This window comes from Coturnix japonica, chromosome 1 (genome assembly GCF_001577835.2).
Source record: "Coturnix japonica isolate 7356 chromosome 1, Coturnix japonica 2.1, whole genome shotgun sequence".
NCBI classification, from domain to species: Eukaryota; Metazoa; Chordata; class Aves; order Galliformes; family Phasianidae; genus Coturnix; species Coturnix japonica.
Window position 1 is genome coordinate 46,977,205 of NC_029516.1, and position 20,091 is coordinate 46,997,295.

At 46.6% G+C, this 20,091-nt stretch overlaps 1 protein-coding gene across 6 annotated transcripts; it reads left to right on the plus strand.

Annotated features, from left to right (window-relative positions):
- Positions 1 to 1,584: 1,584 nt before the first annotated feature.
- On the plus strand, positions 1,585 to 19,382 carry TMPRSS6 (transmembrane serine protease 6). 6 transcript variants are annotated; one of them, XM_032444929.1, is made up of 19 exons: positions 1,585 to 1,771; positions 2,048 to 2,179; positions 3,170 to 3,326; positions 3,500 to 3,642; positions 3,832 to 3,899; positions 5,049 to 5,233; positions 8,156 to 8,197; positions 8,932 to 9,136; positions 9,503 to 9,639; positions 10,500 to 10,612; positions 11,138 to 11,247; positions 12,729 to 12,874; positions 13,689 to 13,787; positions 15,319 to 15,432; positions 15,544 to 15,660; positions 16,052 to 16,220; positions 16,882 to 17,153; positions 18,262 to 18,398; positions 19,080 to 19,382. In XM_032444929.1, the coding sequence occupies exons 3-19, from the start codon at positions 3,179 to 3,181 to the stop codon at positions 19,236 to 19,238; spliced, it is 2,364 nt and encodes a 787-aa protein (XP_032300820.1). In that variant the 5' UTR covers positions 1,585 to 1,771; positions 2,048 to 2,179; positions 3,170 to 3,178; the 3' UTR covers positions 19,239 to 19,382. The 6 variants fall into 6 exon arrangements, with proteins under 6 accessions (XP_032300820.1, XP_015717856.1, XP_015717865.1 ...); XM_015862370.2 differs by having other exon boundaries at positions 1,585 to 2,179; XM_015862379.2 differs by lacking the exon at positions 2,048 to 2,179.
- The last annotated feature ends 709 nt before the right edge of the window (positions 19,383 to 20,091 follow it).

The window sequence follows — 20,091 nt, forward strand, 5'->3', positions numbered from 1 at the left end:
TCAGGCAAAGAGGAATAGGGTCAGATTGAATTTTGAGAGGGAGATGCACCACTCCACAGGTTGCCAAAGTTAAGACAGAAGGGAAGAAGTGTTAGCTACATCAAACACAGAAAGTTTGGGGCAGGTGACAGGAGATTTGAAGTGGTGAATTCTTCAGATACTGCCATAAGAAGGTAGCAGTTTTATTGCGATGTTCCCAAAGAGAAGAGCTGGAAGTGAATCCTACTGCAGGGTCCAGAGGACCATCCTGCTGGTTCAATACTTTTCCCCCTTGTGAAAATGCTGACAGCTTTCGAACTGGAAGCTGTTAGCACTGCATTAGCAGCCACACTGGGTGTGAATGTGTGACACTCTGAGGCAGGAAGCGCTCAACATAAGATCTGTCGATAACTGGACTTTCTTCCAGGAAGACAAGGTCATGTGGTCTCATATGTGAGTAACCCAGCTTGTGAATGCCAGTGACACAACACTCGGTGACATGGGGCCCTTTCTCTTCTGGGTCCCCGAGAGCTCTCTGGAAATATCACAAGGGTGAATGTTCCCCTCCCAAACTGATGTGAACACACAGTGCAAAGTCAGACCACAGAGAGATGACAGTGTCCATCAGTACCAGACTCATACCGAAACTGAACAGCAGTTCAGCTAACAGCTACAGACACCAGTCCTCTCTTCATCTCAAGCCTGAAGGTAACAAAGACTGCTGTCACATCTCCCATTTCCCTCTTTCCAGAATACTTTATTTGCAACATCACTCTCAGCCACATCCCACATGGCTCCTGTTTGTTGGTTGTTTGTATTTATTTTTATTTTTGCTGGGGGGGAAGCAGTAAAAAAATGAGTATCTGCAATAAAGGAATTCCTCTGAAGTCAAATCTGATCAAGGTTTTGGGCTCTTGGTTGGTTCAAAAGGCTGTGGTGATAGATGTGGTATGCTTAGATAGATCAGATTGAAATCCTGTATAATTTGTTCTGCTGAAATCAACAGAGAAGGAAGGTGCTTCTTTCCAGGAAAGATGAATAGAAAAAAGTAAGATCTCTGGCACTGGGAAATACCCTCAGCTGGGTTCTGACCCACTGTGGCAATTTTGTAGTGTAAGTTTTGGAAAACCATACATATACACTTAGAAATGCAGCCAGTTTTCAGTTATCTAGGGAAATTTTGGCTCAAAGACATTTCTGAAAGTGCAGTCTTGTCACTTAAATCTCTTATACAGTTCTGAAAGCATTTCTTATTGTCATTGCATGCCTCAGTTTCCTATATGTGCAGTAATGGCTTAGTCAGGATAACCACACTGACACGTTCCCAGTCAAACGCTGCAGGTTTCATCCACGCTTAATGTCTTTTCTACTAAAACCCACCATAAGGCAACTACAGCAGTGATGATGGGAAGAAACCCTACCTGCTGCATGACACCTCTGCAAACTGCAAGGAGGAAGCGCTCAGTCCTGCATCAGTCAGGCAGGTTCAGAATGCCACTCAAACGCAAGTTGGTCTCCTATTGGCTGGAACTCAGTCGTGGGTCAAGAGTAGACTGTGTGTCCTCCTCCCAGCTTTATTGACTGGATAGTTCTATTTACACTGTGAAAAATAAGGGGCGCAAATGGTGCTGTGGGGCCACAGGGAGAAGGTAGTGCAGGCAAGAAGGACCTGGGAATAGAAGGCAGCAGATGCTGCAGGAAAGAGTGAGTAGTGGTGCAACTGTGTGTGGGGAGCACCACAGCAGGAGAAAAGGCAGCAAGGAGCCCAGGAAGACCAGAGGGACTGCTGCAGGTCTGTACTGATGGACACTGTGCTTTGCTTTCATCAGCATGATCACTGCCGTCACTGCATGCAGCCTGCTTCCCTCCTTTGAGCCTTCTTTGCCTGTCAGCCAGGGAGTTCTGCCTGCCAGCACGCAATGGAACCAAGGAGGGTGTCTGAGACATACAGCAGTTGCTCAGCAACTCCCTTTCCCCTAAGGAGGACAGCCTAACTACCTTCACCAGCCTCCAGGGTTGCCTCAGCACAGCTGGAGGTGCTCCTTAACCTGTAGATCTTCCCCCTCAGCAAGCCTCCAAAATCTCCATCTCTGAGTGCACAGGGTGTGCTGACCCACCGCAGCGGGACAGTGCAGGACAAAGGCCGAGCTGAAGAGACATGGCATCCAATTATTGATCCCTGAGGAGACCTTGAGCTTGGGTAAATAGGTGTCCCCTCCTCTCCCTCCCTGTGTGTGTGCAAACTGCCTAGCATGGGGGGTGTGGGCTCAGCCTCAAAAGGCGGCAGCGGGTTTCAAAGGTAGGTCTGCAGCTCTGGGGGGAAACCCCTGTGTCTACAATTAAACCTTCAAACAAAGAGGTTCTTCTGCTGTTGTTTCCTGCTCTCCTCCTCTCGCCCTGCCCCTTGGTTTGTGGTTCTTTGCTTATGTCTGCTGTTGCTGAAAAGATCCTTTGGTAGCAGCTCCCCTGAACCGCCCAATGGGTTCGGTGAGGAGAGCCCAGAGAAAGGTGACCATGCAGGGAAGCCCTGCTAGGCCTCCTTGTACTGCATGCCCCTCTGGAAGACTGCCTCAGAGCAAGCAATGTGCTGCTATGTGTCAGAGTGTTGATCAAGCTAAATTTGATTTTCTGGAGTAAATTGCTTGGTGTTTACACTGTGTGAGCAAGTGTCCATGCTGCAAGCCAGCCTGAAGTGTTAAGGCTCAGTAACGGGGGGAGAGGAGGCAGGCTGAGAAGTCTTTGCCCTGTGAATGCTCCCAAGGATGAAAGGTGTTTGCATGCTCTCCCTGTGCTAGCGCAGCTTTTGAGTCAGGGCCAGCATGGGCTTAGCCCTGGGATGTGTGTCTGGGTGGGAATGGCACAGTTTGTTTGCTTTTGGGGACTGAGAGCAAAGTGCAACTGCAAGCTCCCAGACTGGGGCTGCTGTGTGCAACCTCTTTATGAAACCGAGGACACCAATTTGCTTTTGTGTTGATCTCCAGGTCAACAATATACCACTTCTAAAACCATCCCTAGCCTGAGAGGATACCAATCTTGCGTTTGCGCTGAGCAAAGTGTTTGATGGTTAGCCCACAGATGTCTTGGGGATATAGATCTGGGGAGGTGGCCACAAAGCTGACAGTGCAATTCCCAAGATAGATGTAAGAGGCTGTTGGAAACTCAGCCTGACTGTGGTATACTCTGTCAATAGATAACCCTGATGGAGGCCGAGGAGCAGGAGGAAGATGCCAGCTCCCTCTCAAAGAGTGATTCGGAGACTAACTCACGTGTCTGCCTCCGCTATGTATCTCTTGGAATAGTCTTTGTTTTGCTGGCTGGAGCTGCTGCAGCAACATGGTACTTCCTAGGTAAAAATTCAACATATTTTATCCCTACATAGGAGGTGAATGGGGCAACATCCAGGCCAAAGAGCGCTTGTGACTTTTGGTGATCTTTACAGATGAAAACTGGGTAAATTACTGAGCAAATCCCTCTCTCCTACATATCAGCAAGGTAATCTATAAATGTCTTCTGTTGGCAGACTACAGACCATGGCACCTGGAACCAACCATCCTGCAGTTTTACTCCGGCAGCCTCCAGGTCCTCAATCGCCGATACTTCTCAGAGCTTGGGCAGGTGGAATCCAGAGCCTTCTGGCTGGAGTCAGCTAAACTCCAGAACATGGTGAGGGCAATATTATGACCAGAGCTGGCCCTGAGGCAGTTCAGTGAGTGAAAGAGGAAGGGGTTAGCCATCCTCATCCAAGTAACAGACCTGGTGTGTCTATGCAGCAAGAGAGATGGAGGGCTGGACATATGTACTTCTTCACTGTAATCATTGCATGATTGTTATCAAGTGACTCTCTCATTGCAGTTGAAGGATCTCATTCATTCCACAGAGCTGGGTCGATATTACAACTCAAGCACAGTGTATGCCTTTGGGTGAGTAGCATCCACAGTATTTTCACTTGTTTGCATGAGAATGTTCCCTTGCACATTGGTTTCATTGAAATCTGGCCAAGACAAGCTGCTGTAGTTCCCACCATGAGCACAAGACTAGGTTGGGCAGTCCATGTCCAGTCATTCCAGTATGACAGAACTATGGATGTTTTGGTGTTCATATTCATCTACGGTCTAGGTGAAAAGCCAAAACTGATATTAAAAATCTGGGCTTGGCACTCTCAGTAGAAACTAAGCAGCTGGAAATTAATTTCTCTAATTCAAGGAAGTCATTTTCTGTGGCCTGATTCTAAGCACCAAAATGGGGAGGTCAGAATGCACCTTGGAAAAGGTGTTTTGGCCAAGACGTGATCCACCTGGGAACAGGGTAACAGCAGAATGGGACAGATGTGGGACCATCACAGTAACTCAAGAAAGCAGGAATAACCTGCAAACTGATATATACAATTGCTTCTGTTTTTTGTGTTTTGGGTTTTTGTTGTGGTTTGGTTTTTTTTGTTTTTTTTTTCCTGTGGAAAACTACACAATCCAATTTGATGTAACTTTATTTTCAATAGAGGAAGGAATTATTTCACTTGCAATACTTCCTCTAGCTTTTTACTGAAGAAAGTTTTGCTTCAACATCCCTTTCCCAGCCCTTCCCCATCCACCACCACCCAGTTTTCTGTCAGCTGGTTGGACAGAACCTTCCACACCACTTGAGCCTCCTTAGCATTAATGGCTTGTGATAAGGTAATGTACCACTGTACATCTTCCCCTTGTCACCACTGAGAGGTGACACAGTGAAGATTTGAGTTGTGTCATTTCAGCCCTGGGCCAGCAGTAACCAGAGGTCACTTCTACCTGAAATGATACTACTCATTTAACCAGTCTTGATTACATAAATTTGCCTGCATATGGTCATCACTAAAGGCAGATGGTATCAAATGGATTCCTCCTTCAAAGGCCTGAGATTTAACTAGTACTGTGGCCATAGCAGCTCTTCCACACCGGTCACAGTGATTCTTCTGAGTCAAAGCAATGAATTTGAGGGTCCTCTCAGACATGCTTGTATTTGTGGATAAACACTGGGGGTTTAATCTCTGGGGTTTGCCACCACAGAAGATATTTAACATGTCATTTCTCTGTTAGGGAGGGGGCTCTGACCTTCTTCTTCTGGTTTACCCTCCAAATTCCTGAGAGTCAGCAGAAGGAGATGACTGCTGAGAGGGTAAATGCAGTGCTACGCCAAGAGCTTACCAACAGCTTCAACAGCTCAGGCAGCCTGTCCTACCAGTCAGAGTACACGGTGAACCCAGACTCACTGATTCTGCTGGGTAAGTACCAGCTGCCCAAATGTGACCTAAGCAGTCAGAAATGGCCCAAAGTTGGCCAAAGGTGCTGAAGGGAGCTCATGAGAAGTGGACAGAAGTCACTACGAAAGGAAATAGGACAAATCTAAGAGGGTAAGGAAGAAATAAGGATCAAGACAACTACATGTTTCTTCCTCATAGAGGAATTCAACTTTCATAATGATCATCCTTCCCTTGAAGGATTAAATGTTCTTGGAGATGCAGCTGACCATGACCAGCTAGGTAACAATTGTGGGTTTTATTCACCTTCTCCCAGTCAGCCTTGGCTTCTGTGAAGTAACATCTTACACAGATCATGACTTTACTTGTAAATTTTGAACTGAGCTTATCAATTAAGTTGTCTCCTTTCATTGTCTCCTTTCATATGCCAGTCTACTTGACTGAAAGAACAAGGTCAGCATATTTCAGTCACCACTAGTCTTACTCTGAGACAACACATTGCAGCAGCTACGATTCTTTCCCAAAGTAAAATCACAGCCTGTTTAAAAAGAAATCTCTACAGAACTTCTCTAAGTGTATGTTAGGTAAAGGACTACAGGATGTGTCTACATTCAGTGCATCTAAGTTCAATGGAATCTGTATTTAGCCTTTATAATGAAACACAGAGTTTCATCCTGATCTGATCCCTCCTACAGAGCCCCAAACCACAGAGGTTTTAAAACACATTGTGTTTCTTCTTTCCTCTACAGTATCTCACTCCCAGGTTTCTTCTTCACATTAAATGTTACAGCTCCAAGGATTTTTTTTCCCCAGACAACATTATGTTGCATTTTTCAAAGATAAATCTTATGTTAATATATCCCACTCATATTTCTTTAACTTTTCCCTCCACATCTCAGTTGTTTTGATTTGGTTGTAATTTTTCTGATGTCCCTAAAGTAAATTTGATTCTCTTAAAATGATCTCACTCCCTCATCCATATATTTGTGTTAAGATATTGTGCTGAAACTGCATTAGCATCCCATGAACACCTCTCTGCCTGCAGTTAGAATTAGTCACTTCTGCTTATCATTTGTCTCTGCCTATAATTTGTTTCCAGCATACTAGACCTTATGTTCAGCCAACTTAAATTAACTTTCTTAAGAGAGATGTCGTAAGACAATATGCTAACTGCTTTGCACTCAGACCATCTTGCATTTTCTGTTTATTTAATTCATAAAAATTACAAATGATGTACCACTTTTTTATCTGTCCCCAGTTCCCTCTTATTCCCTTTGCACCTGTTTCACTGCTGTCTTCATTTCAGGTAGATTTGCATGAGCAGAACACACATCTTCCTATTTTAGAGTTAACACGCTAGTCATAGTTTCTCTGGCTTTTTCTGCTTTCTCTCATCCTTCCTGCATTCCAATCTAAGTCACAACCTCTTACACTGCAGGGCCAGAGTGAGTTCAGTCCAGTGGCTTAACCTCTGGCTTCCTTTGCTCTTTAAAAGCAAAGTGAAAAAACAGCTAGCTAATAGCAAGCCATTAGCACTTCATTGCTTTCTGACAGTCTCACTTGCTGACCTGCTTAGCTCTAAATATGAATTCCTGCTGCAGTCTGCCATAATATGCAGAGCTGTGGACTACTGACTAGCGCAAGAACATTTTCCAGCCTTCCAGTGCTTTATTTTTAACAACCACATTCACCTCAAGTCCCTCATTACCCCCAGTGAATATCAGGGCTTCCTTCATTCTCCTTGCAGGGTTGCATACCCTGTAACTTTGTTTTGTGTAAATGTAGAGTCCACGCTGGTGCTTTTCTCCATCACATCCCCAGAAACCTCTCCCCAAGAGTCTATCCTACACCAGGGAGTGGTCTCAGGGGAGGCTCAGAGACATCATTTGAATTATTGAGTTACTGTGTTTAACCCTAAAAAACAGTGATTATTCACACAGATATCAGCAGAGCCTTCCTGTGACTTTGCCATGTAGCACAAGCTGTCAACCTATAGCAATAGAATTAAGACAAAGGATATCTGATTTACCCCGTGATGTCAGATGCAAAATTTCAGGACCTGGACCTCAGTATCAGCTGGGACCTGGATATTTGGTGGAGTCACCATCCCCAGAAGTGTTCAAGAAATGTGGAGATGTGACACATGGAAACATGGTTTATCAGGCCTGGTGGTGATAGGTTGACAGTTGGACTAGACGATCTTAGAGGTCTTTCCCAGCCTTCATGATTCTTTGATTTGGGGACTAGAACCAGGATACCAGGAGCATTCAGTCCAGGAAGCAGAGCTGCCAGCACCTCCAAAACACACATTAAAGCCCAGAGGCATCACTCCTGTGCTCCACTCTTCTCAGGCTTGGTGGTGATGAGTGGATGGTTGTACTTGATGATCTTGGAGGTCTTTTCCAACCCTAATGATTCTATGATTCCCAGAGTTGAATGCTGTAAGCTATTCAGTAGCTATCAACAACACACCATCAAGAGATCTGCTTCTCTACCTTCGATAAATCCCATGCTTTTCAGTGAGAGCTATCTGAACTCAAAGAGCAAGGTGGAGGCTCTGGGATGGGAGGCTGTGATCTGTGGTGTGGCTTCCAGGGAAGAGAGTGCCTAATGCAATGTCCAGCCCTGATAAGAAAGAGAAGCCCCTGAGGTAGCACCAGGGAGTGGGAAAGGGAAAAAAGAGAAGACTTTGGTGGGCTGGAAAGAATGAATTAGGGATGTTGGATTTAGTAAAGGGGCCAGGGAGATTTTCCAATGGGATGGGATGAGAAATGCATGACTGAAACAGGTCTCTGAGAGCAGACAGAAGTACATGGAGAGTGCCCCAAGCCCAAGTTTTGAGCGTGTCATCTACATAGGATGGCAGTCATCACCTGTTATGCTAGCACTCAGATACAACCATTTTTGTTTTTGTTTATCTTCCTTTATATATTTCTTTTCTAACAGAATCCACTGTGAAAGACATAGTGGTGCTGAAATCCACTCTGGGTAGGCTACTTTTTACTTTCCTTTTGCGTTTATTACCTTGGGGAGGGATTTTTACAGAGGACAGAAGGTCTATTAATTTCTTGAGGCTGTAAAACCTGGGAAGGGGAGATAAGAGCAGTAGCAAGAGAGCACAAGAAAATCTATTGTATAAAGTTGGGGGTTTCCCTCCATGACTCTGCATTGAATGTGGTGCAATCTATTGTCCTAATGATGATTGAAAGTGCTTTCAGTAATTGTGGGCGGTGCTTTAAGTGTTGTGGCTGGCAATTTGCATTAGCTCTACTATTAGAAACTCACCTATAAGCTGACTGTTGCTCAAAAATGCAGGCTTGGGAGGCAGCTGAAGCCTGGAAAGCGAACACGGGGGTTGTAAATCTGGGAAGAATATGGGGAAGAGAGGAGAAAGAGATGCTAAAGAAAAGGAAACCAGTGGATGATGACTGTGTTGTGATATTTAAAACCTGAGACAGTATGGGCTTATCCAAGGGAGCAGGGACAGTTCTTACAGAGGGAAGCTGGGACATCAGTAAGAGGGGACTGGTGTCACTGAGACATGTGTGAAAGTAAACTGAGATCACTCGGATGATTCAGCCTAACCCTGAAATAGAGCCCACACGGATATCCCAAGTGACAATCCCATATCTTAAGTTCCTTTACAACCACCCCTAAGCTTCTCTTTCCTCCAGTTACATCACCCTGAGGTTTAAAACCGTCTATCTTTCCTCTGCATTCAGGTTGCTACAGATACAGTTACGTCCAAGAGGATGACATCCTAAAACTGGAAGGCCCTGACTACCTGGCCTCCAGTTGTCTTTGGCATCTCCACGGCCTCAAGGGCTACATGATCAAGCTACGCTTAGAGTGGACTCTGCCAGACTGCAGGGACCGTCTGGCTATGTATGATGCAGCTGGTCCCCTGGAGAAACACCTCATCACCTCGTAGGTAGCTCCTGAGCAAGGCAGGCACGGTGGGGAGGCAAGGCAGGATGGCAGAACACACCACAGCAGGGGAAGGTGTTAGACTTCATCAGAGGAAATTCTCTTTGATGAAAAACCTGTCTCTCACTGATGAGCTGAACTCACTGATGTGGGATAGCACACAGGCAGCCCTGCAGTCTGATAGATTACAGCAGCACAAGCTGTCTCTCTGCTGGCCCTGTATTTGATTCAGTTAGTGTGTCACAATGGGCATGCTCTGGACAACACAGACCTCTGCTGTCTCTCTCAGTCTTCTCTTTTGTTTGTTTGTTGCTTGCTTCACTCACATCCTTTTTCCCCATGTTTTTGTTTTCTCTTTCCTTTCAGGATCTATGGCTGCAGCCGGCAGGAGCCTGTTGTGGAAGTCCTTTCATCAGGCCCTGTCATGTCCATTGTGTGGAAGAAAGCCCTGTACAGCTACTATGACCCCTTTGTCCTCTCAGCACAGGTGGTGCCCCTCAAAGGTGAGGAAGGCTAGATGAGGGTGGCCATAAATGCAGAAAGGTTATCTCCTACAATACAATGCACCTAGGGGTGCTCCATTCGCATTAGGGGCCAAGATTGCAAAGGTAGAGTTGGTGAGCAAAAAGCAAGTTAAATTTTGCTCACTGGCCTGGGCTCACTTATCAGTATCTGGCTCAAAACTAGGAAGTCCAGGCTCTGACAAGCAGAGATACTTCAGAAGCAAGCTCAAGCTTTTGTGACTGCACAGGCCAGACAACACATCCAGCTACACTCAGATAAATGTAAATTCAACACAAGAAACTAAAGCAACAAAACCCATAAAAGCTGTGCTTCTCCAGACAAGAGGAGAAAGCTAAAAGTCTTACCAGGTGGAAATAGCCTCTTAAAGGGGGTCATATCTCAGTAAATGGATTCCACAATGGGTTCTTTAACAATGACCTGAAAGCAGGTTGTGGTGAGGTGTGGGTTGTCCTCAACTCCCAGATAACCGCAATAGCACAAGAGCTAATGGCTTCAAGTGGTGCCAAGGGATGTTCAGGTGGGATATTAGAAAAAACAACTTCTCCAAAAGAGCATTGCTTCAGTGGCACAGACTGCCCAGGGAGGTGGTGGAGTCACCATCTTAGATGTTGAAGAACCATGGGGATATGAGGGACATGGTTAGTGGGCATGGTGGGAGTGGGCTGATGGTACTTGATCTGAGAGGTCTTTTCCAACCTCAATGATTCTGTGATTCTATGAATGTTAGCATCAGATCTTAGATTCTCTTTTCTTCGCTACCACAGTTGGATAAGTACATGATATATCAGGATGAGTCTGAGCTGACAGGTAGCAGGGTTTTCAATGTCTTTGTTTACAGCCTGCGGAGTGAATATAACCCTGCAGGAAGGTCTGGAGCTGCAGGGGAAGATCAGCACCCCACATTACCCCAGTTACTACTCACCCAATACCCAGTGCACCTGGCACATGTCGGTAAGAGCCAGCCCCTACAAGAGCATCCATCTTCTCCCTGAAATCCTTGCAGCATTCCACGCCATTCTGTGGTTCTGTGATTCTATAAATCCATAATGCCATGATTTTGTGATTCTGTGACTCAGGTGGTATACTTGGCCAGTTCTCTCTATAAGATAATCAGGAAAAGATGGCAGCAACCTACCTAGCCTGTGCTTGATGTGTGTCTCTGGAGGCAAGGGAGTCTCATATTGCATGCTAGAGCAGAGATGCCATTGCTGAGCAGGAATCTGGAATCTTGGCCCAGAGCTGTTCTTCAAGGCAAAAACAGATTACTAGAAATTACCACACTTTGAGACTGGCAGCAGAGACACCTTTGGCTATAATATGGCCTTAATTTAGGTGGTCCTTCCTTCTGGCTTGCAATGTGCGATCTAGTAGCTCTCCCCTTCACATCTACCCTGCTCACTTCTGTTGCATGGGGTGGGCTGCAGCACTCACAGGAAGCCATCATCTCCACATTGCTCTCAACCCCCTCCCCTGCAGGTCCCATCCCTCGACTATGGGGTCACTCTGTGGTTCGACGCCTATGCACTCAGCAGACAGAAGCAGGACCTTCCCTGTACACAAGGCCAGTGGATAATTCAGAACAGAAGGTTTGTGTTAGTGTCCTGGTTTCTGTCTCTTGCTTCCCACTGGGGAGAAACCTCTGCAAGTTCCCTGCTCAATTCAGCCACCAAGTCTAAGAAAGGAGATCCCATCACCCTGCTCAGTGGTCACAATCTGGGACGGTGCCTCTTTCTTGCCTGCCTACTTCTTTTTCAGCCTCTCTCATTCACAAGCTCCCCAGTGAACACATTTCCTATAAATTTGCTCCAAACTACCATCCTGCCTTCTCTGTCTTGCTGTTTGCGTCATGCTTCCTAGTTTTCCCCTTTGTGTGTAACCTTGGTGTCCTCCCACGTCTCCTGTGTTTGCAAATCTGCCTGTCACCACCTCTGCAATATTATCTGTGTGTGCCGTTGCCTTGCATCCACCTCCGTACAGATCTTCCGCCAAGCTCCAGATCCTCCTGCTTTGATTAGAACCGCATACCCCTGTGGGACTTCCCATAATCAGCCTCCATACATAGGCTGCTGCTCACCACCACCTAGGTGCAAGGAGACACAGATGCAGTGCTCAAAGCGGGCATGGAGCTGGATGGACCCTTTTGTTTCCTAAGAATCGCTGCAATATTGTCTTCTTCTCTCCAAAACCTTCCCCAGCATGTCTCACTGATTTCCTCTCTACCACTCCTGCAGTGGTAACTTGTTTTCCCCTGAAGGATCTGATCCAGAAATTACTGAACACTGCATTCCCCTGGCTTAGGATTTTCATTTTTTCTCAACTTACCTTCCTCTCTGAAACCATAGGAGCTACAGTTTCTACAACCTCATTTCTTAGGGAAGATATATACAAGAATTGAACTGCTTTGTGTAGCCTGACTTCAACACTCACCCCCAAAGTGGGAAATGTCCAAAAATAGAGTCACTCTGGACTCGTATATGGCTAGAGAGTAGAACTGGGTGACAATATGTATAGGCTGTTCTCATCTTGTTCATCAGGCTTAGTTGTGCTCTGTTGTGCCCAGATATTTAGCTTTGAATTTCTTGGCCTTTCTACTTGTTTCCATTTTTTTCTGCATCAGTTCCCACCACAGCATACGTCTGTGGTGTTTTTTCACTCCTATTTATCTCTGGGGCTCCATCACCCACCTTCTTCAGTCATTTTGGGGCAGGTCCTAGCTTAGTTGTAATGCTTTGTGCCCAGAGAGGACCTCTTGTTTCTGCAGGGTTACTCTTTCCCCTCCTGGTCTTGCTCAGCCACTGTTCTTTGGCCAGGAAAAGCAAGATTCAATCAGGCAAAGCAAGATCTAGTGTCAGCTCCCCTACCTGTTGACTAGGCATGGGTGTAAATAACAGCCTTTTCCCACTGCTCCTTCATAATCTTATACCATTTTGAAGTATTTTGCCTTATCTCCTGCACCCCATCTATGTGGTCTCCTTCCCATCACCCCTATTCCCAAAATACCCCCTTGCTCCACTTGGCTGTCTTCTCCCTCACTGCTTGAAACATCCCATCTGTGTTTGCTCCTCAGGTTGTGCGGCCTGCGGACCCTACAAACTTATGCTGAGAGGATCCCGGCCACATCCTCAGCTGACATTGCCATCACCTTCACCTCGCAGATCTCCTTAACTGGCCCTGGTGTGCAGGCAGCTTACAGCCTATACAACCAATCTGATCGTAAGTCCTTTGCTCCTTGGAGAGGTGGTGGGGGTCCCAGATGGCTACCAGCAGCCCTTTGTGTGCTTTGGTTGTGTTAGGAGAAACACAAGGCACATCCCATGAGCTCCAGGTGCCAAGTTCTCTTCAGGCACATGCACACACCACTGATCGCCCAAAAAGAAGTGTTTATATCTAAAGCTGCTTCAGCACTTATCTCTGACTCATGTTCCCAGAGCATTCTGGTGCCAAGGTCCAGCTCCAGAACATTGCCTACTGGCTCATCCCTGCGCCCACAGCACATATTGGCCTTGGGATTTCAATGGGAGGCCATTTCTGACTTGAAGTGGTGTTTGTTTTGATCATAAGAGCACTTAGAGCTGTTTCCTGCTCGACTTGGAATAGGTGCAAGTGAGGCAGAAAGGAAACTACACACGAATATGCACACATACGTATGCAACTGTGCACCTTCCACTTTTTTTTCCAGTTCCCTCCTATAGGGTTGCTGTAACCCACAACAGTCCCTGAATATGTGCACCTGGCAACACATCTAAAAACAGCCCCTTTGTAGCCCTAACAAAGATATAATTGCAGCCCCAAAGAAACGACTTCATTTTTGCTGCAGTGCTCAGGAGTCAGGGAACAGTGCTATATCAGAGGTAGAGTGTGCTAGGCAGGTGGATGACGTGGGGGTTTTAGTGAAGCCAGATACAAGCTGCTGTAGCTTGCGTGTAGTCAGGAAGGTATGCGGTTCCATGCTCCACTTTTAAGCCACCATGCTCTGCTTCAAGGTTTCCAGTCAGTGGGGACTGATTGCTTTCTGGTGGTTTCACAGCCTGTCCCAGGGAGTTCCTGTGTTCTGTGAATGGCTTGTGCGTCCCAGCCTGTGACGGAATCAAAGATTGCCCCAATGGGCTGGATGAGAGAAACTGTGGTGAGTGATGGCTTCTAGCTGCTTGTCCTTGATCCCAGGAGGACACAACTCCTTGCTTTTCCAAAGGTAGGGAGAGATGGGGGAGGATCTACTTGACCAGAGTACAACCTGTGCTTCCCCCTTCAAGAGATAAAATTTATGTATCCACAAAAGTGTCACTGCCAAATGGTTTCAGATTGTTCTGGAAGGAGCAGCAGCAATTATTCATGGAAGAATAGAATGGTTTGAGTTGGAAAGGACCTTTAAAGGGCATCTGGTCCAACTCGCCTGCAATGAACAAGAGTACCTACAGCTAGATCAGGTTGCTCAGAATCTCTCCAGCCTGACCCAGTCTCCAGGGATGGACCATCCACTACATCTCCTGTGCATAGTGCAGTCATCCCTGGAAAAGCGATACTGTGCACCAAAAGCTTCAGATAGTCTGAAAGATCCTCCTGTCCAATCTGCCCACCACCTTGTCCTGCTTTCCACCATCCCGTCCTGGCAATCTATCTCAGCCCTGGTCTACAGCCCCCTCTGCTGTCTTTGCACTCAGTGTCCCCTTCCCAACCCTCCCCTCCCTATCAGAGCCTCCTCAAAACCATCATCCACACTGCTTCCTCCTCATTCCTCCAGGCCATTTGTGACACATTAAATGCATAAATTCTGAACAACATTTAGCCAATGATTTAGGAAATATTTTAAGTCTTTGACCAACCACCGATTCTCAGCACAAATACCAGTTAGTACTGACTCAGACACTACCCACAGTAGCCCAGGATTCTTGCAAAGTCCTGTTCTCATAAGAAGAGCTGTTCAGACTCAGACAAGACACTTAATTCAAACCATATCCCATCACTGGTATGAGTGAGTGCTCATCACATTGCTGCCAAAATGTGAAGAAATTAGAGTCTTTGCAGTAAGAAAATGCCTAGGAGGTAGAGGTCCATCATGCTTGGTGGTCCACATAAATACACAACAGAACAGAGCAAAACAACAAAAACAACAGTTCTTGCTGTGATGAGTAGGTTTTGGTTTCCATCTTGAGCAACTACCAAACATCATGGACACCAGGAAATCCATCAAGGTTCAGGTCTCACCTAGCAAAGAGCAGGAGGAGCAGCTGCTTAGCAAAGGAAGGTGATCCATGGGCTAATGGTGAGAGCAAAGAGGAGGAACAGTAACCTCAGCAGCCAGGATGCAACCCCATAGAATTTGAGCAAGGTAAGTAGAGAAGCTATAGTGTTGGTAACCAAAGTCAACTCAGAGTCAAGGGTCCACAAGACAAGCCCACAGTGTTGAGGCAGGTCTGAGGTGAAGCCAAGAAATCAAGGCAAGCCAGGTCAAAATGAGCACAGTATAAGATGTGGTGCAGAAATACCAACTGTGTTGCTCAGGCAAAGACCAACAACGAGGACCTGAAATTAAATGCCTTGTGCGCAGGCTGCCAGGCCCTCATGAGGCAGAGAAAAGGCTGTGGAGCCTAATGGTGAAATCACACCTAAAACTATGTCTTGTATATGTAATTGCTGGTTGTTTCCATCCTGTGCAGTGTGCCCTGCAAAGTTCCAATGCCAAGAGGACAGCACCTGCATTGAGTTCAGCAGGGTCTGCAATCAGCAGCGGGACTGTGTCAACGGGAGTGATGAGGAGCACTGCAATGAAGGTAGGGAAGGGACAGGGAGGGACTGACACATGGCTTGTCCTGCTCTCAGAGCAAGGCTGTTGGTAGTGTAGCTCACATTCCCCCAGCCCCGTCTCCCCTTCATCTTCACAGGGGTCCCCTGTGGTCCTTTCACCCACCGTTGTGACGATGGGACCTGTGTGAAGAAACCCAACCCACTGTGTGATGCCACTGTGGACTGCAAGGACATGTCTGATGAAAAGTACTGCGGTAAGAAAATGCTCAGCCCCACGATAGATAAGCAGATTCAGGATGCCCCACAACCCCAATTTGGGCAGGGAGAGAGCTTATGCTTTGATTGCCCTTCTTGGTATTTCTGGAACTTCCACACTGCCAGGTAGGGCAAGGGTCCAGAGGATTAGAATCGTAGAATCACAGAGTCATAGGATGAATTGGGTTGGAAGGGCCCTCAAAGACCATCAGGTTCCAACCCACCAGATTAGACTGCCCAGGGTCCCATCCAACCTGACCTTGAACACCTCCAGGAATCTACAATCAGATGATCAAACTCTTCAGTGAATGAAACAGAAAAGGAAGGGTAGACACAATATCTCTCATTCCTTCATCCACTAAAGAATGAACCACGTCTTCTCCTCCACAGACTGTGGGCTGCAGGCCCCTCTCAGCAGGATCATCGGTGGTGCTAACTCTGTGGAAGGGGAATGGCCATGGCAAGCCAGCCTGCAAGTCCGGGGACGCCACATTTGTGGGGGAACACTCATTGCTGACCGCTGGGTGGTCTCAGCTGCACATTGCTTCCAGGATGAGAGGTATATAGAGAGGGGAGGTTGATGGACCAGAGAAGGATGTTAAGATTCACTGCGTGGCATTGGGTGAAAAATGGTAGTGAAGGACACCTCATAGGTTCTCCTTTCCTTTGGCTCTGACCAGTTCCCATGCTGCTACTGCCCTAGACACATCAGCATGTGGTAGGATGGGACTGGGATACCACCACCTGCTGAAGATGCTGTTTGGTTCCCACACTGCCCATCCCCAGGGCCTGTCCTTTCAGGAGGAAACATGAACTTTGGTCATCATGAGGAATCCTGATGCAGAATGGATAAAGGTAGTGCAGCCCTGTTAGATGGTATGTATGTGCATGCACTTGACAGGGAGACAATGTAAGTGAGGTGAGAGATTAATAGAAGGAGAGAAAAGAGGAACAGAGAGATGGCCATACAAAAACAGGGAGATCTTTGCACCCAGAGAGGTAGTGTAGGAGAAAGCAGCATGTGTAAGGCAAAAAGACAGAATTTCAAGTGTAAAACAATCTTTTCCTGCTTCCTTCTGCTTAGGCCCCAGGAAAGTTCCCCTGTGCTCCTCACCGTCCTGCTGGAGATAGGATTTTCTTAGAGGTATCATCCTGACTGATACCTCTTCCCATCCTTCCCTGTTTATGTGATGAGTTTTCTTCTCTGCTACATCCTACAGACTGGCATCTCCCTCTGTCTGGACCGTTTACTTGGGCAAATACTTCCAAAACACCACCAGCCACACAGAAGTGTCCTTCAAAGTGATCCGCCTCTTCCTCCACCCTTATTATGAGGAGGACAGCCATGACTATGATGTGGCACTGCTCCAGCTGGACCATCCTGTGATCATCTCGCCCTTCATCCAGCCCATCTGCTTGCCTGCTGCTTCCCACCTCTTTGAGCCTGGCCTTCACTGCTGGATCACTGGCTGGGGAGCCCTCAAGGAAGGTGGTAAGTGCAATGTTTTTGTTGGTGGCCTACAGCAGCAAGACCAAGGTGGAAACATAGGTTCAGATGTAGAGTAGGTAGAACAGGCTTTTGCTCACCCCAAAGTATTATGCATCCTTCATTCCCTTGGCTTTTTGGTTACAGTTTACCTGCTGAATGTCTCAAAACCTCTTTCAAAGAGGTAAGTTTGAAAGTCTAGTAAGATATTTGAGGACAGAATATGTTCCTTCATCCAAAGTCTAGAATAACTCTGCAGAACTTATTAGTCTGGCTACCCATGGTCATGGAGCAGCCCCAGACCCAAAGCCCAACTTCATGCTATGCAGGCATGTTGGCTCCTGTCACATTTTTCTACTACTCATCAAACCAGTGCTGTCTCTCCTGGGGATGCCATATAAAAGATCCAATCAGCTATACCTTCCCAAGCAACAACTGTACTAGTAAATTTAGTGCAGGGTCTGAGTGATGTCCAAGAATCACATTAGCATAGTTTGGATACACAGAGCTAGGAGACAGCACGGTCCAAGACATGTTCCCATCATTCCCACAGTCCACTTTGTTTGGTGAGGAAAAGAGAGTTTAGCTATATGGGAATAACCCTTCACATTTCCTTCACACAAGGCCACCAAAAACAGGCCCAGACTGCTCATAGAGCATGGCACAGGAATACGTACACGCTCACTCAGTTCAGCTTTGTGTCTTCAGTCACAATCAGACTTCCTCCCTTTGCTTCCTAAATGGAAATGCTCAGAGGATTCTGTCCAGAACTGAACTCTTCTGGCTTTACATTACTTTGCCAGAAGGGCTTAAAATCCATTTCAGTGAGAAGCAAACCTAAATGATGGCATTCCAGAGGTTGGCCCATACCAGAATCTTCCTTGTCCCAAAAGCTAAGATGCCCATGACCTACTCCTACATGGAAAGCAGGGGAATGCTATTCCTGTCAGGCAGGTGGAGTGCTCTGCTGAAAGTCAGAAACTCTGATGCTCATGGACAGCAGAACAGAAATTCAGGTAGCAGCTTTCAGCAGGCAATAAGATGGGGGAATGTAGTCAGCTGTGGGAAGCTCCACTCTTTCTCACCTGCATTGCTCTTGGTTCTCTATCCCCAGGGCACATTAGCAATATCCTGCAGAAGGTGGATGTGCAGATCATCCAGCAGGACATCTGCAGTGAGGCCTATCACTACATGATTTCTCCCAGGATGATCTGTGCTGGCTACAACAAGGGCAAGAAGGATGCCTGCCAGGTGACAGTGGGGTTGTGGGAGCAGGGTGGGTAACATGGGTGAGCCGTGTCCTGCGCCTTCCAAATGCACTCTATAGCCTGAAATGAGGGTGAGAAGACCATAAAGCACCTGAATCCCCAGTCCTTCCTCTGACCTCAGCAGCTCACAGGGCAACTTCTTCCTAGTATTTTTGCCTCCTAATACACAGAAACTTCTCAGCTTCTCATTCCAGCTTGTTTTCCACTCTTCACCTCCCCCTTCAAAGTCACATGTCTACATCAGTCTCTACCCCTCTCATTTCATTAGCATCTGTCAGACACAATAATCAGTCTGTTCCTTCATTACAGTAAATCAATCTCAAGAAATTCTTCTGTTTCCCATCCCTCAGGACATCCTGTTAAGTTCCACCAGCTTCCATGTATTTGCACATGCCTCATGGAGCAGAAGGAAACAATAGATCTGCCAGCTGCCTGGGAGCTGGCTAAGGGGGAGGGATTTGCATGATGAAAGGATGCAGCAATACATCAGATGTTTGCGCAGGAGACAGTTTTGACATCTGTCTAAGGCATAAGGGATGTTGTGGATGGCCCAGACATGAGTTGAGGAGACATATGTGCATAGGGACTCCAAAACCAATGAAAAACACATAGTAGGAGAAGCTGGTGGGTCATCATTACACTGTTTTTCTCTCCCTTTCTCTAGGGTGATTCTGGAGGTCCACTGGCCTGTGAGGAGCCCAGTGGCAGGTGGTTTCTGGCTGGTTTGGTCAGCTGGGGAATGGGGTGTGGACTTCCAAATTACTATGGAGTGTACACCAGGATCACTCAAGTTCTGGGCTGGATGAACCAGACCATGAGCTAAGAAACGTGCACCTCTACTTTCTCCACATCAGATCTACGCTCACAACGGCACTCATTTCTGACCCTGCTCATTTGCCTCCCAAAGAGAGAGTTTCTGTATGGGATGTTGTCAGCCCCAGGATGCTCTTCTGAGCAGGGCGGGGGGAAAAAAAAGAAGCTTACTATGGGGATGCAGAGGAAAGCAAGTGTACCCATGTACAAGAAGAGCTGAACTTTCCATGAACCATGTGATTCAGCCAGTCTTACGCTGGAACATCTGCTGAAAGAAAATGTGACTGATGTAGTTAGAGATTCCAGTAACTGTGAAATCAATCTCCCTCCCTCTTCCTTCCTGCTGCTTGTCCTTCTTCCCCCTTTCCCTCCCATCACTCCTCCTCTTCCATCTTCCTAATTGCTTATTTTCTTAGCTGGTGTGTGCTGTTCAGCTTCGCCAGGCAACTCTTCATGTCTCACTGACTCTCATACACAAGTACAGCATCGTGCCTTGCCTCCCTGATGGAACAGAATATCCCAGACCTGCGATAAAACTATTAGAGCACCCTCCTACTCCCTCCCTTTGGCCCTTCTGAACATCTCTAACATGGGTGATTCTCAACTGCTTCAGAATCCTAACTCAGATAATCCAGGAGGTGAAGGAGTAGAATTAGGGGCATAGTGTTTTAGAAAGTGACTGCAATGGGTTTGGCTGTTTTATACTGAAGAAATGCATGCACACACACATATATATATACACAGATAAGTAGGTATATGTATATATACAGTATGGCCACTCTGGAAATAGAAATAAAAATAATTTGATTTTTTTTTCTTTAATTTGATTTATTATTGTCTACTATTTAGGATGAGAGCTGATA

Excerpts from the sequence above, each read along its gene's own strand:
- TMPRSS6 (XM_015862352.2), top strand. Across the intron at positions 13,788-15,318 it reads GCTGGATGAGAGAAACTGTG|TGTGCCCTGCAAAGTTCCAA; the intron begins GTGAGTGATGGC and ends CATCCTGTGCAG. Across the intron at positions 18,399-19,079 it reads GCAAGAAGGATGCCTGCCAG|GGTGATTCTGGAGGTCCACT; the intron begins GTGACAGTGGGG and ends CCCTTTCTCTAG.